At 35.8% G+C, this 16,795-nt stretch overlaps 1 protein-coding gene across 10 annotated transcripts in view; it reads right to left on the bottom strand.

Annotated features, from left to right (window-relative positions):
* LOC149775629 (uncharacterized) overlaps window positions 1–16,795 on the bottom strand; it is a 194,377-nt gene that overhangs the window by 92,143 nt on the left and 85,439 nt on the right. Inside the window, exons 4-5 of one of the 10 annotated variants that reach the window (XM_089944309.1) lie at window positions 8,621–8,734; window positions 5,234–6,669 (exon numbers count right to left, since the gene is read on the bottom strand). The exons of 8 other annotated variants lie outside the window; for them this stretch is intronic. In XM_089944309.1, the coding sequence (XP_089800435.1) occupies window positions 5,804–6,669; window positions 8,621–8,734 (980 nt within the window). In that variant the 3' untranslated portion in view covers window positions 5,234–5,803. Of the gene's footprint in view, window positions 1–5,233; window positions 6,670–8,620; window positions 8,735–10,758; window positions 14,470–16,795 lie in introns of those variants that run through there. One more of the 10 variants, XM_089944307.1, reaches the window with a different exon arrangement.

The following is a 16,795-nucleotide window of genomic DNA, read 5'->3' as shown; positions in this document are numbered from 1 at the left end:
ATCTGGATGTATTGTTTCAACATACCCTCTGCTCTATCTGTTTAACAGCTATCTGGATGATCTGATATACGATCAGGTTTTAGAGCTAATACCTTACGATCAGTATTTGAGCCAAGTCCCTACGATTAAGGTTTGAGCCAAGTCCCTACGATCAAGCTTTTAAGCCAAGTCCTTACGATCAAACTTTGAGCTTAGACCTTACGATCATGCTTCGAATTTAGACTTTGATCACCTTTTTATATCTGCAGATATACTATTTGATTATTTTATAAAATCAGTTTTTCAATTTCTTCCTCAAAATCTACCAAGTCTATCAAAGTTTTAATACAAGTGTTTTCTTTTTACAAGATGTGTGTGTGTGTGTGTGTGTGTGTGATTTGGATTTTTAACGTAGCTTTAACAATTTTTCAGTCATATCGATACGATGTCTGCAGTTGGACAGTTTATAGTGATGTCTAGCACGGGGGGCATCATGCCGCAGACACGTAGCATGATGTCCCACCCTGTCACATTATCCTGACACCAGGCCGACCAGTCCTAACACTAACCTCTTAATGCTGAACGCCAAGCGAGGTAGCTGTCAGTACCATTTTTGTAAGTCTTTGGTATGACTGGGCCGGGGATCGAACCCACGACCTCCCGCATCCAAGGCGGACACTCTAACCACTAGGCCACTGAAGCGGTCTCTTCTAAGTTGTACGCAGCTACACAAACAATCTGGAAATTCTTGCGAACTTCAATTAACTTTTTTAAATGCTTTGTTATATAGGAGCATATCTAAATTGTCAAAAAAGTACTCTCTGTAAACTTAACTTCTTAGCACAACCATATTTCCCCTCATACATTTGTATACACATAGCAGGATGTACTGGTCCTTTTTTTAACTAACATACCAGCACCCACTCACTGCTAATCATGCAGTACTGACAGTACCCGGGTTCTGTCAACGGTAAAACCAACTCGGTACATAAAAGTTTAATTTTGAAAAATATGATTTCGTCTCCTTGAAAATCATATTTCAGCAACTTCTCGTATATTTATTTAACGAGGAAAATAAACTTAAAACCAACATGCAATTTAATACACAAAACTATTGTGCAAAACGTTTCACAAATCTATTTTAATCACAACAAACTACCTTTGAGATGAACCATACCATAAATACAAGAAAGCTCAAGTAGCATCCACCCAACTACACTACTGATATTCACATAACAACCTGGTTGTTAATACGGGTAAGAATTACTGACTGTCCTGAAAAGTAGACATAATACGAAATTTGCCGTTATAAATATAGATTGGAGAGAAGAAAACAAATATTCTTGACCGTTTACATATCCCAACTGCAATGATTATGAGGTTTTCGCTGGTATGCTAAAACAAGTGGATTCTGATAAAATTTGATTAAACTGTTTCTGAACATGAATCAAACAGATTATAGATGGGTACGTATCCATTGCAATTGAATAAAAAGATACATTATTTTCGTCCAGGCTAAACTAGGGTATCATAAGGAATGAAAACCAAGTTTTTCACTAAACGTGGTCTCTCTCTCTCTCTCTCTCTCTCTCTCTCTCTCTCTCTCTCTCTCTCTATATATATATATATATATATATATATATATATATATATATATATATATTTATAAGATGAGGCAAATACCCGAGTATGGTTTCAGTTAATATAATTATATATCGAGTCTGATAATTCATTTCCTATGGCCCCGCAAAAACTCCATGTTTTTGACGTGACAGTCAAATACCAATCTCATCTCGCAATTTTTCGATATAGGACAAATTTTAGAGACTTGCAATCAATGTATATTGCACACAGCGTATATTGCACACAAATCACTTGGCAGATACGTTTGAAGAGATAGTCAACCAATTAAACTTAAGGATATTCTGCCCTCCTTTGCCCTTTGTCTTCAGCACAAAGCGAATGTATATGGTCGTATAGAAGATGAAGTAAAGATGAAAATTAAATTATGTTCATGTTTGTTTCCGTGTCTGAATCCTAAAACAGATTTAGTCAGGACCACTCAAATGTAATTTGATTAGTTTGATGACTTAATTCACACTGTTATAGATTTACTGATGCGGTTTGGTGTAAGTGCGTATGTGATTAAATACCAGAGAGGACTACGAGCAGAAGATGGATTTGACATATCTATTAACGTCCACGAATATGTGAATCATTTACGGAAACATTCAACGAATATTCCAATAGGAACATTCTGTATTCGCTTCTGCTCTGATACATACCTATTTTTCATACGAGGTTTTTCCAGCGATCGATATGGATGTTCAATCTTTCAGAATCGCACACCTGGACTGGAACTATCCAGACATTTTTGTTGATGTCCACGTATCGAAATCACTGAATGGAAATTTAATACGTCCGAATTTATTTGTAATACCGTCCATGCGATATAGCTAAAATATCTAGAATGCGAAATACATTTTCCTCCCTGAGCCAATAGAAGGAACATATTGGTGTATGGGTAGGTTACATGTCGGCCATACGGCCTCAACGTATTGCAACGCCACATTTAACTCGTTCTTATAGCAGACTCGGAACAAAGCACGTACGTATTTGTGTTATATAACTGTACAATAATTTAGAGAACAAAGCAAAAGAAACCCACAACAGTTACAATATTTTTGAAATTCCAAATTTACTAATACTCAGTAGCGTTTTGTCAGCTTAGGAAGGTAGATAGGTAGGTAGGTATGTAGGTAGGTAGGTAGGTAGGTGGGTAGGTAGGTGAAGAAATTTAGTTGAAGAACCAAATCTCTGCTTGAGGGCATCACCCAACAATAAAGATCAACTTAAATCTGTTAAGAAAAAGAAAAGAAACAAAATCAATCAAAGAAACACTCGAGGATAAATTTTTATCCTTGAATATACAAAAAAAAATGGGATAAATAAAGAGAAATATTGACAAAACTATCAGCAAGCAAACAAACCAATGAAATCTAAATTAGTTTCAGTTCAAGTGTTGCAAAAGAAATTGCGTGTGTGTATGTCTGCGCGCCTGCGTGTGTTTGAGAGAGGTTACGTATGTAGCTCATTTTGTCATCTTGGGTGGGGTGGGAAGTGGGGTTGGCCCTATTTCTAGGACTTGATACAATGAATCGTGCATGCTCTTTGTTGATATGACAAGATAACGAAGCCCAATATCCACTATGAGATGTCATATAAAAACAGACCTCAATATTCAGTCTGACACGATACAGATAACGAACCTGAATATTCACCGACCAACATTATATAAGTAAACAAACCTCACTATGCACCTGGACATGATATAGATTATAAAAATGAACATCCATGTTAACTTTGACTCAGCCTGACTAACACGATACAGATAACAAGCCTCATCACTCAGTCTGACTAACACGATACAAATAACAAGCCTCATCACTCAGTCTAACACGATACAAATAACAAGCCTCATCACTCAGCCTGACTGACACGATACAGATAACGAGCCTCATCACACAACCTGACTAACACGATACAGATAACAAGCCTCATCACTCAGCCTGACTAACACGATACAGATAACAAGCATCATCACTCAGTCTGACACGATACAGATAACAAGCCTCGTCACTCAGTCTGACTAACACGATACAGATAACAAGCCTCATCACTCAGTCTAACTAACACGATACAGATAACAAGCCTCATCACTCAGTCTGACTAACACGATACAGATATCAAGCCTCATCACTCAGCCTGACTAACACGATACAAATAAGAAACCTTATCACTCAGTCTGACTGACATGATACAGATAACAAGCCTCATCACTCAGTCTGACTGACATGATACAGATAACAAACATCATTATTCACTCTCGTATTTCAAATAAAGACTTTATCAAATCTGGACCAGCTATTTTGTTTTTAACTTTTAAACTACAAACTTATTTCTGAGACAGTCGAAGATTATATGTGTGTTGGTGATGTGGAAGGGTAGAAAAAATATTTTATTAATCAGATATGCGAACTCTGAATCGAATATGCAAGGAATGTGGGTGTGAAATTTGAGTTGAATCAACAGGTCCACTTTTTTCGAAGGTGCAACAAATGTTCAGGCAATTATTACGAAAATATATGACTTTTGTTTCGTAGTTTATATTTAATTACTAAACTGAAAACAAGTACACTGATATCAACGTATACTCGAGCGAAATACAAAATGCTATCCCAACAACTCCGTTGTGTATTTTATTTTTATGGTACTAAGTCAAAAATAATTTCCGATCACTGAAAGTACTTCAGCAGAAGCACGCTTTGTGAGGATAAACTTAAAAAGATTCAATAATTAGAATTAGAACAAAATCGAGTAATAGAAAACTGAACCAGGAACATTTGGCATAGGGTATAGTTTTACAAGCGCCAATAAACACCACACATCCTTTGTTCATTCGTAACTTCATCGATATATGGGATGGGAGAAAGATTTTGTTCAGTCTTGACGATAAGGCTGCAAACTTTCAAGAATTATATATATATATATATATATATATATATATATATATATATATATATATATATATATATATATATATGAGAGAGATCTGCTGCTCATTTGCTCACTGTATGTTTTTGTAAAGTTGTGATGAGTTTCACTGATTAAAAGTTCCAAGCTATTGAAACCTTGTATAGCCACAAATACCCACTGCTACTTGTGTGTTCTTCTGCAAATGTCTACTATTCCCTTGCCATAATCTCCTGCGTAGTTATAAATGGGTGCAGCACCTACTAATCGTGTCGACGAGTGTTGAGGCCTGATACCGATGTCCAAGTTACTACTACACGTCTGCTATTAGTTTTTGACTGTCATATGCTTTTCAGCTGTTCGTGCTCTGCTGTATTATTTACTTATTGTTATTATTATTATTATTATTATTATTAGTGTAACATACAAAGGATCTCACTACCGATCGAATCAAACGACTCTTTTCCAACAGTAATGAGAAAGCTTACTCTTCCCTCTACCTTGAGATACGGGTGGCTTTTAGTTGATATTGAAGACTGCTGGGAAAGATCCATCCACATACACGATTAACTTACATTTTATGATGCTTATAATTTTTTAAGAAGTAGATGAGGTCTGGCTATAGTTCCATATGAGATGTGAGAATTTTTAATTATTTCAACGCTCTAACAAATTTTACTCTGGAGATCTTTACCAGGGTTATATAAACACAAAAATGAAGAGATGTAAACGAGGTTTATTCATTTTTCCATAATATATTTTACTGGCTACTCTTATTCACAACTTCATGCATATACCACTCTGGAGACATTATATGATAAACTGTAGTTTTGAGAATAAACCATGTACAAAGTCCTTTGCTCAACAATTCACATAAACAATTAGTTACAGTCGAATATATTGCTAAGGAGCTCTAGAAAATGATAACAGTCTATGCCTCTAAAAAACGAAATGCTGTACAACTACGTTCAACTAAAAAATCCATGTATGATATTAAACAAATTCTCTTACTACACTTCTTCTGGACAAATACCATCTTCTTTCCACTCATGGAAAGGAAATCTTTTATTATAAATCAGAATAATAAAATAAAGACCATTGAGACTGTGATATATATTATATCGGAAAGGAGTACACTTATAATAACACTGTTATTCCCCATTACTCAACGCTTTATCTTAGCCAAGACAAACAAAGATGTCGTCTTCCTCGATTCAGCTCCTTGTTATTTCTTTGTCGTCAATAGTAGGTCATTTTTAGTTTAAAATAAATTTTAATATTTTGAATATCATTAATGGCTTATATTGATATTAAGTGGATGTGGGTGCATCTTTGAATAGCGTGGAAAACGAGAAATAGCTGCAATGTTATGAGATGTTGCTCTAACTGAAAAGATGGTGTACAACTTCGAAAGGTTTGCTTTCTCTGAAATTAAGGTCATCAAGTAGCCGATGGCCTTGGCTCCCACTGGTATTCTTTCAAACCATACTGCACTTTCTTCCATCTCTCGATGTGTTCTAAATTGACGTGGTCTTTGAAAAAGGGCATCGCAACCTGGGTTCAGCTTTGATAAGTAGAACCTAAAGATTGTAGGCAAACTTTTGGTGTCATCTTTTGGATGGATACCGTAAGCTATCTTTGCAGCAGGAACACCAGTCTGGTCCACATGACCTTCCTTTATCATTGCAAGAAATAGCTGACCACTGGCGTCTAGGGCAATTCGGAAAGATTGTTTGCTTGATTCTCTCAGTCGGTCACGGCCCTGCTGGTCAAAATAGTAGCACAGCAAAAACCAAACCGTGTGTAATAATTTCACTGGAGATTCATACGGATTAAGATAACATGCAAGCTTAACAAGATCCTCTTTCAAAATTGGAGGATGATTTTCCAAACTGGAAAAATAGTTGCATCTCTTCTCAAAAACCTCGTTAGCTGTCTGAAATTGTGGATCCATTGTTAAATTGACATTGTTCATATTGTACGGTGGAGCGCGGAAAGCTCTCTGTAACCCAGCTCTCATTCCACGGAGGGCATTTTTTGTGAAGGGTCTCCCGTCTTTGGCCTTGATGTCTGCATAAAACCGCGCTAGGTACTGACCTAACTGGGCCGGAGTCATGGAATAGTTTACAGCAACTCCCTCGTCATGAATTAACCATTCTGTGAACAGAAATGCAAAGTACAAAATTAGGAACAAATAATCCGGGATCTGCATGTCGAGCCCTCAATCACAGCATCCCTTTAAAACGTTTGACCTTGACACCAAGATCAAATGTTTGAGGGAGCGTGTCGCAGAATGAACTGTCTTAAGTTCATAATAATTCATCCAGTATATAAGCAAAACCTTAGGAAATATAAGCATAAAAAATCCAAACAATTAACCAGCCACATAAGCAAATTTTCTATGAATGTGACCATGACCCGAATATCAAAGAGGCGAAACTGCGTCATATTTAACTGTCTTAGTTTCACAATTATTCCTCCCAAGCAAAAATAAAAAAAATCAATGGCTTTCAGAAATATACGCAAATTTAAACATGAATCTCGATTTAAATGCCAATTTTCAAGTAGTGTGTCAATGGCCTTAAGGCCTGCAAGCCACCGAATGAACTGTCTTAACATCATGATGATTCATCTCCAATATTAAAAGAATTCATCTTGAGGTTTAGGAAATAAAAAAAATTATTAAAAGTACTTTGACCAAAACTTTAAAGCATCGAATCCAAGGACATAGCAACGAGCAAGATGTCGTAAAATAAGGTGTCTTAGCGTCATAGTGATTGACACCACGTGTGTTAAGAATATATCAATCTTAGGAAATGAAATAATAAACTGTCGAAAACGCCACTACCACCGTTCGAAAAGTGACTGATGTGTCTCGCTTACCACTAACGTGGGCTCGACAAAAAGAAATACTTAATGTAACTGTTGCAGCGCTGAACTAATTATAAAAATCAAAAGATCATGATTTTGAAAACACCTATTATTATTATTATTATTAGTGTAACGTACAAAGGATCTCACTACCGATCGAATCAAACAACTATTTTCCAATAATACCGAGAAAGCTTACTCTTCCCTCTGTCTTGAGATATGAGCTACCTTTAGTTGATATTAATGACTGCTGTGAAAGATCCATCTTCATACACTAAAAACTTACATTTTACTCTTTAAAAGAATTTTAATGGTCGTATTTGTAGTTGAGAACAATATTTTCTTTTTAAAACAACATTCCCTGCAGAATTCAGAAGGTCATAGGTTTAACATAAAATAGTATAAATAATAATATTCTATTCAGTCACCTGACACTGCTCCGTTGTCAGTCGTGACGTATTTCTTTTAATTTTGTTCAAAGCAAAATACATTCTTCCACAGTACGGCCCTCAAAAGATGGCATATTTGTAAAAGATAAAAGCATTCAAACTGCATTGAAATAAAAAAGAAAAAAAAACTTTTTAAAGAGTCTTCTTCAACATAGCTTCGTTATTAATAGATGCAATCAGTATAGCATACCCCAAAATAGTTATACTGATTAAATATGCTGGAAGGTTTACTATCTTATCAAGTCCTGGCCAAAATAATATCTGCTACCTGACCTTGGTAAGCTGTTGAACATGTTACAGTTCTTATCCTGGATTTACAGTCCCTTTAAATAAGATATGAATGACGACAACATGCAGAAAACTACCTAGGACAGTAAAAAATTTTTTTTATAAAAAGTCAGCTATTAGAATGTTAATTGACTATCCCGTAACGAATATCGCAAATGTAAACTGATAGTATAATCAAATATGCAGGTGAAACGTTTACCTGAGTGCATTTTAACAGGTGAAGTTTGCTCACAGGACAAGACCTTATCCAATCGTGGGGACCACCATGTCAATTGCAATTACATAACGTGAAAGTAAATTTCAAATCGGTACAACTCCAACATTTTTCTTGATTTTTAATGACATTTTCACAAGGTACTTAAATATTTTCTGTCAATTTCTATGATATTTTTCTTTAGAATAAAAAGTGCCAATTTCATTAATTCCGAGAGGTCAGTTGCCAACAAAATTAAGAACTTCATTCTACTTCCTCACAGCCAGGAAATGAATATTACACATACCTTCAAATTTTGTTCTCGCCCATCGTGTCATTCTTCCTGTGGACTTGGGTTTCAATTCTGTGACATCGGCTGACAAGCCCAGGTCTGATGTATGTCCTTCAAATGTCCTACAATCTGGAAAGGGAGGCCTACTTGTTACAAAACATTTTGGCTGCTGTCATGCCACTATTAAGTCTCATGATGTTTTAAGTTCGGTAGGCTGGGGTGAAGTGAGAACGGTCTTTCTTTCAAGATCAGTGCTATCTATCGACAGGAGATTGACAAGCGTTGTTTGAGACGCATTAACTTTGGATCTATAAGTTTTGCCTTCGCGAACAGAAAATCGTAACTTAACTGATTCATATATGCCCTGTTTATCATTAATTAATAATATTACTGCGGACAAATGCTGGTGTTTAGTTATCTAAAGATTACTTTAACAATATATCTTAATGAGTGCTAGACAATTTGCTTGTGCCGTTTTCAGAATCCCCTACCCACCCAGCCCCTCAAAATGAAGCAAAACCCAGCGTACCAACTGTGTTCGTACAATGATGTATTTCAACTGTATTTGACTTGGAAAAACTTGAGCACTGATACCGTCGCGCATGCTTTCTATCTTCTACCGATGTCACCTCAATACCTGTGCCATAATGACAAAATTCACTCATTAGCATACAATTATCTTTATTTGATAAAAGGAGTGTATGATCTTCAACCTATGCATATTTGATAAAATTTTAAAACTGGATACCAACTTTCCCCATACTTGTTTGAGCAATCTATGCGAAGTCTTGGGGGTGGGGTGGGGGGGCATATATTCAGCTAAGAATAACACAAGCAAATGGACACAACACATTTTAAGCGATTTTACGTAACACGAAAACTGGTCCAAAAGAAAACCAATCTAGGCGAGACCTCATCGAAACGACAACTCACTAACATCAGTTGTTAGGAAGTAATAATATGTGAGCATAGTAAGAAGACGAAATGGAAAGAAATAAAGTAAAGTCCATAGATATTCTTGTAGCCACTGGTTTGTTGCTCAGTTGACGTTATCGACAGTAATAACAATGAAAAAGTAGATTGTTATTATTCACACGTACATCAAACAACATACCGGCTATATCATGGTCAGGAAACGGGATCTAAGTGTCAGGTGTCGAAGAGGCGTCGCTTTAATAAGTTTTCGTTAAGAACATTCGTCGTAGAGAAGAACTTTTTTCAATCTGGATGAAGTTTCATTACAATGTTTTGAAAAGTATCATTCCATGTATGATAATGTGATACGTATGACTACTTTTTCATCATGTAAAAACCGAAGCACTGCTGTCAATTGTACTATTCTTTTTAACACATTAACCCCAGGAGGTTTTTGTCCTTTTCGCCTGAAATTCGAGTAGGAAACACATTTTGAAAGCTATTTCTGAATAAATCCTAATAAATCAAATTCCCGGTGATTTTCCAATAACATAATGCATAGTTGTATTAGAAACATCGTTTTTCATTGGCTATTTGGCTCGCGCATGACAGAAGGGTAACAGTTGGAGTTCTTTTTTTTTTTTTTTTTTGCTTAACGGACCCATTATTTTCGTATTGAGACCACTCGTTATTCCAAATGCCCCTCTTATCCTACATTTTGCAAAGGTTCATCTGTCTGTTTGCAGTTCAAACCAGTCTGCCTTAGATGTGAGACCAAAAAGTCTAAAATCCGGACAAAAAATCGGATTCCGACCACGGGCGAATTTTGGGTGGAAAAATAATCGGGTCCAAAAACGGTTTTTCCCTCTGTATTTTATAGTGCAACTAGAACGTCCAGATTATTTGGCATCATTGTAGAGCTACGTCTGTCTACCTTTCTATAATACCACCCACTTTAGTGTATCATGCTACAAAGCTCGGCAGTAGGATACTACCTCCTGCCACGTAAACTCGTCACCAGGGGTTAATGTGTTAATAAAAGGGTATGCTCAGATATAAATCGATATGCCAAAATTTTATCTTAGTCATATTAACACAACGAATTTTCAGTCAGACATTTCGTTGATTGAAGACTAAATTCAGATATGCTCTGGATTCAATAGTTAAGTGTGTGCTCGCTCTGCTCAGATGAGTGGTAGTTAGTATAAAAGACATTTATTAATATATTCAAGTGCACATTTATCAACACACAAATTTTGAACTTTTATTTCAGTAAATAAGATCATGCAGTTGCAATGCACCAAATCACAATAAATCCCTTTAATATCAAACAAAAGATATTATGTAAAACAAATATTCTTTTTGACCATCAGTCTGTCTCAGATTCAACAACTCTAGCAAACGACGCAAAAAGCTATATCTATCAATATGTTGTTTTTTTCATTGGTCAGTTCTGGGTTCATTTCATGGAATACAGCATCCTTCTTTGATGTAATGAGCATCTCACATGACAGAGACAGACAGACAGACATACAGAGATGGTGATATGACCACATTTTTATCCACATTATAACTATCTAGGAAAAGGTACTTGCATAATATGCAAGATGTATCAATAGTTTGTCTTTCATCTACGTGTTGTATATGGATCATAGTGAACCATCAGAACTCATGGAAATTTCTTAAAATATTCCATTGGAAGTTTACGGTTTGAATCTCAGAAGTGGAACTTTGTCTTCCCTTGGACATACGATACATACAAAAAGTATGTCTTAAATCGACAAACTGATACGAAGTATATATGAAGTCATCAAGTTTGCTTCGGTTAAAGTAAGATTTGTTAAGGAGTTCTAATGTTAATGACGAAACAAGATACACCCTCCCCCAACAAAAAACAACATAGTATATCGCCCATCTGACTTACATATTTTAATAGTTGGCTCTTTCACAAAGCAGATTTGTGTGGTGTTGCAATAACAGAAGCCAATGTAAAATATCTCTCGAGTCTTTATATCAAGTCGATTGCACTTATTTTGCAGACCTCTAATTTAAAGAAAGTATTTCCAAAACTTAAGTCGTAACATGCATATATGTCACCTATAACTGAAATGATCCAACGTATGTGTGACAATTTATCGAATTCTGTTGAGAAATTATAATCTCTAGAACAGTACAAAGCTCAGCTAATCTGATTAAATCAACTCACAAATATGTACAGATCTCACTATTATAAAACTTGAACAAGACCATGATGATATAAATTTACGTATCAAGTTGTAGAAAATTTCGACCAGAACTTGGTCTCCAGAGTGATAACAAGTTCAGACAAATCAGTACAAGATGTACCTCTTAAAATGGCATAAATCCAACTCGGAATAAAACCTAACAGCTTGATGATACAAGCCTCTTCGCAAATGTTGATGAAAATCCTATAATAAAAATACCGCTTCTGAAGTGGTTAAAAAAGCCAGTCAGATACAATATTGCATGCATATATCTCGCTGATAATTAAACTATATATCTTGATGATATTAGCCAATTTTCAGGTCTGATCTAAATCGCGTCAGAAATACGTGTCTTTTGAGTGGTAATAACTAATAAGCTCAGTCGAACTGGAGAAAGACGCGTAAATCTCATTGAAATTCATATTACTTCTGATTATAGTGTCTAAAGTGAGAAGAAAATACTGGCCGCTTTTCGGACAAAACTTATTTTGCAGTAGTTATTTTTCACTTTGCTTGTAATCCTTGTAAAAGTTAAACTTTTAATCGGCACCATACAGCTAGTATCATACTGACGTATCGTTAAAAAAAAAAAAAAACAGACAGATGTACATGATGTGACAGGGTATAAAAAAGAACATTATTTTCCAGAGCATTAAAATCGAGCTACTGTATTTGAGCTGAAAAAAAAACCCACCAGATAACCAGAATCAGTGCAATATGTATATTCGACGGCAAATCAGCACAATGGTGTTTAGAAGGTGCCAATAAAGATAAAGTTCGAAAAATCAGTTTTCTGGCGAGAGAGCGCTTCTCGTCACGGAGCATTCCCTCACCAAATTTTTCAATTCTATGTATAATATTATTTCTTAGAAATGTATGCCCACAACGGATTTGGCCGTGAACTAAACTCAAAAAGTAACAATCAATAAAATATGAAATGTATGTTAGAGTGACCTTCTTTTCTTGTAAGGGTGTGGTACTAACAGAAATACCGGAAATTCTCGAATGCTGTGAGTCTAGTATAAAACAGAGCTCGAAAGATAAACAAAAACTTTAACCAAAACCAATGAAGCGTTAAATATTGGTCACATTTACCTACTTGTGTGATGAGGGACTAATACTAGTGAAGATGCACAATCTCATCAAGTTTCCTTATTTTAGGTATAAAAATGTGCATGTATAGTGTGCGGCAAACCTGAGCTAAACGCAAATACCCAACCAAGGAGGTACAACAGGTGTAGATTATCTACAAAGTCAGTTCCGTTAGCCCCTTACAGTAGGAGAAAGTGCTTTGAAACCTACTCCAAGCTGGTGCCTAGGACCTATGAACAAAAAATGTTTGAGGTGCAGTGGTGTTATATATGCCAACACCGTCGCCGGGCTTAGTCCTATAGCTAACAAGACGCCAACACAAATACTTTATCTCAACTCCTGAAGATGAAAAATGACGATTATGGTGAAATTACTGAATAAGTTTTAGATTATTTTAACATCTCTTTACAATTCAATCACAATCATAGCCTTGTATTCCATTTAAGTAGCTTATTCATTTCAGAGAATGATTCTTTCTACAACTTATCCACTGCTGTCAGTGAAGAAAATCTTTGAACGAAGTTCTTAACACTCACGAAGCTTCACAATAGGGATAATACACCTCCTGTATCTAGCATCTTTAAGATTAGACTGGAAATTATTTAATGGTAAGCAAGTGTATTTTGGACCCTGATTCCACGTTTTGCAGACATTTAAACCGATCGTCCATTAAAGAAAATTTGCCTGACTTATTCCTATACAGAATGAAGCAGTTGCCCAAATTCCCTTTGTCAATCATCACCAGATATCTATTTTCTACTGCCGAATTGGCTAAAAAGTGCTCAATCTTCCATATGCTATCACTGGTAACATTTGTCAAAATCTGCATCGTATGTTGCTTGATAACATCTACATCACATTGGTTATCAGGAAGCCCCATGCGATAGACTGCACTTTCTTCCAAATGATGCCATTCTTGGTATGCCTGAAGGAATTTGTAAGGATCTTTGCTCGGTGGAAATTTCCAGAACTGTTTTACCTCCATACTTTGGTTTTCAATGAGATTACGCACATGGGTGATATGGTTGACAATATGTCTTATAGACAGCGTGCAGTGGGAAAGAGTTCGAAAACATCCAAGTTGCATGTAAAGTTGCTTCAGTTTCTTTGACTGGCTGAGGCTCATGTGCTTCTGAATAAAGTTTGTGCATTGCTCTCTGTCCCGTTCTGCGTATTTGTAAAGATAATAACCTTGATGGAAAGCTGACTGAATCTTTTTTAACTTTCTACACCCAGCATGACATATGCTAACTAAATATTCCAATTTCTCTTCAAGAGACCATAAGTTTTGAGCAGATTGAAAATAGTTCCAATCATCACTTGGACTGAAATCCAACGAACGTTCAAGTCTGTTTAAGCTCAGTAACTCACAGAAAGTTCGTGCTCCATCGTCCCTTTCAAATTCAAGAAAGCCATCAAGATAAAGAACACCATTAGCGTCAACGTTTTGGTGCTGATTAGGTAAAGTATATGGCACCATGCTGTGCATATGAGAATGCGTCCTTGCCGCGGGATCAAGTACAAGTACCAACTCCTGATTTCTACTGGGATGATCAACGCCTTTGTAGAAAGAAGGTTGTCTGGACAATTTAGATGAAATCCTGGCTTGATTTTCTCTGCACATCATCTTCTCTGAAAACAAGGATGCTTACACTAAAATAAAGTTGTTACATAATAAAACTTTTCACTACAATTTCACATTGTATAGAAGTAGAAATATTAAATTTATATGGCAGGAAGAAATAAAATCACCAACTAATTAGATCTTAGTTATCGACTGAAAATATTCTACTATCTAACTGAATGTACTGCTGTTCCCACCGCTTCAATCCAAACGCTGCAAAATATCTTTGACCTCCTCCCAAAGAATGTAGCATGCATGTTTGTGACAAATTTTATCTACACAGACCTATTTGGTGGCATAGTAACCCGTGAAAAATATACGAAAACATAAGTCATTATTGCAAATTTTGTCAGAGAAGATTCAAGCACCCGATATGTGTAGAGTCTCTTCAACGAAAGAAATGGATAATTCTTCTCACCTATGGACAGGCTACATATCATTTTTGGGTGTTGTTGTGGTAGTAGTGAAGAAACAGATAATAGTAAAACACACACACAAACACAAACATACACAAGCTGTTTAAATACTTGTTGTTATTCTAATAGGGTTTTAACGCCAACTTTCAGCACATGATAAGTTATACTTGGCGGCCATTATTAATGGTGGAGGAAGAACCCGGGAAAACCCCAGAAAGAACCACCGACCCACGAAAAGCTACCGGCAAGCTTTCTCACATATCCACATTGGCCGAGCCCGAGACTCGAACCCACGCAGACAGAGGTGAGATGGCAGTGATCCGTGACGGAGAGCGCTTTAGACCACTCGGCCACTCGTGCACAATATTCACAGCAATAAAGCTGTTGTATCCCAGACCAGGTGTGACTCCGCAAATTGCTGAATTATATATTGTATCATTCGGACTCGTGATGTTGATTGATACATCAGAATTTACAAACTACGAAATTACACTTTACTCATCCAAGATAATAATCAGTTTTTTATATTGTCAATATGAACTAATGCGTACAATAATTACACAGATTATTCTTCGCTTAAATAAAAGATCATAGATGACATTAATGTGTACTAGGAAAATTTTCTTTACCAATCATATGTTGACTAATGTTGCATTGTTGTCGTTGGCAACATTCGTACAAATGTTTGTAACAGAACACACAGCTGAAACAGTGAAGAGTTTTCAAAGCAACTTATTGTAACAAGGTGATAAGCGACTCCATTTAAACAAAGGAAACACTTGATTCCATTTTGTTATTACAATACCAAGGAGGAAAGTGAAGCTGTTTTTCAAACATTTTTAAGAAAAAGGCTATATATTTTTCTTGATTATCTAAGGAATCCTTTTGCTAATATTTTTCTAACATTAGTTTTGCAGGTAACATTAAAAATCGAAAGTTCTTTTGTTCTTTTGTAAAAAATATAAATCATGGGTTGCCCCACAGTAATATGGGGCTTGAAAATCACGGAAGTGTACTCCATTGAAAGCAATACCATATTTTAACGAGGTATGCTACAAGCAAGGATGTGTCATAACAGGGTGTGACCGTATATAAAACTAATAAACGAACTAATATAGCATCTATCAAACCGTCGTATTCATTAACTGCTCTTATTACAGAAGAGCCAAAAGACAACGAAATAAGTCGATAATACACAATTTAATTTAGCCAATTTAAAGGGCTATATGACTATACTCATAGGAGCAACAGAAGCTAAGCAAATGAAACACATTCAAATCGTTCAATTAATATCCAGTGATATTATATAGCAAACTGAATGGGTTTCATGACCATAACATTGCTACAAATGGGACACATTATGAAGACGGGGCTTCAAGTGAACTACGGCGAAGTACGTGCAAATATATATAGAGTGTTAAATGGTTTCATGCGATTTTGCACAAGCCGTTCAAACTCATTTAATTTATTTCAATCATAAACATTATCCTGTAAATTTGCATATAAATTCCGTTTGTGTTCCAAAAAGGGTGCAACCTGTAATATATGAATTTACAATTAAGACCTTTACACAAATTTTAAACAATTTTTATGATTTTGGATTGTTTCAGTAACTTTCAAAATTTACTGTCAAACTGCAGAAAAAATGAAAGTGATTTCGAGATTGTAGATTAACTACCTTTGTAAAAATGTGAAACAATCTGGACTGATCAAATGGTATACAAAAGATGTTGGCAATAGAAGCTCTAAGGAAGTTTAAACAGCCATCAACGACACAGAGGTAAGGATAACATCAATTGATATTCTTATGCAGTAATTTAATATGCTACTGTAAACTAAGCACTTCCAAGGAAAAGGAATCAGGAACAATTTGGAATCAACATGTTTTGTGGACCGTATTTTATGAAACGGCAACCTT

This window comes from Sinohyriopsis cumingii, chromosome 19 (genome assembly GCF_028554795.1).
Source record: "Sinohyriopsis cumingii isolate HCF-2022 chromosome 19, ASM2855479v2, whole genome shotgun sequence".
Lineage (NCBI taxonomy): Eukaryota > Metazoa > Mollusca > Bivalvia > Unionida > Unionidae > Sinohyriopsis > Sinohyriopsis cumingii.
The sequence above is the reverse complement of the archived record's forward strand: the minus strand, read 5'-3'. Positions and strand labels throughout refer to the sequence as shown.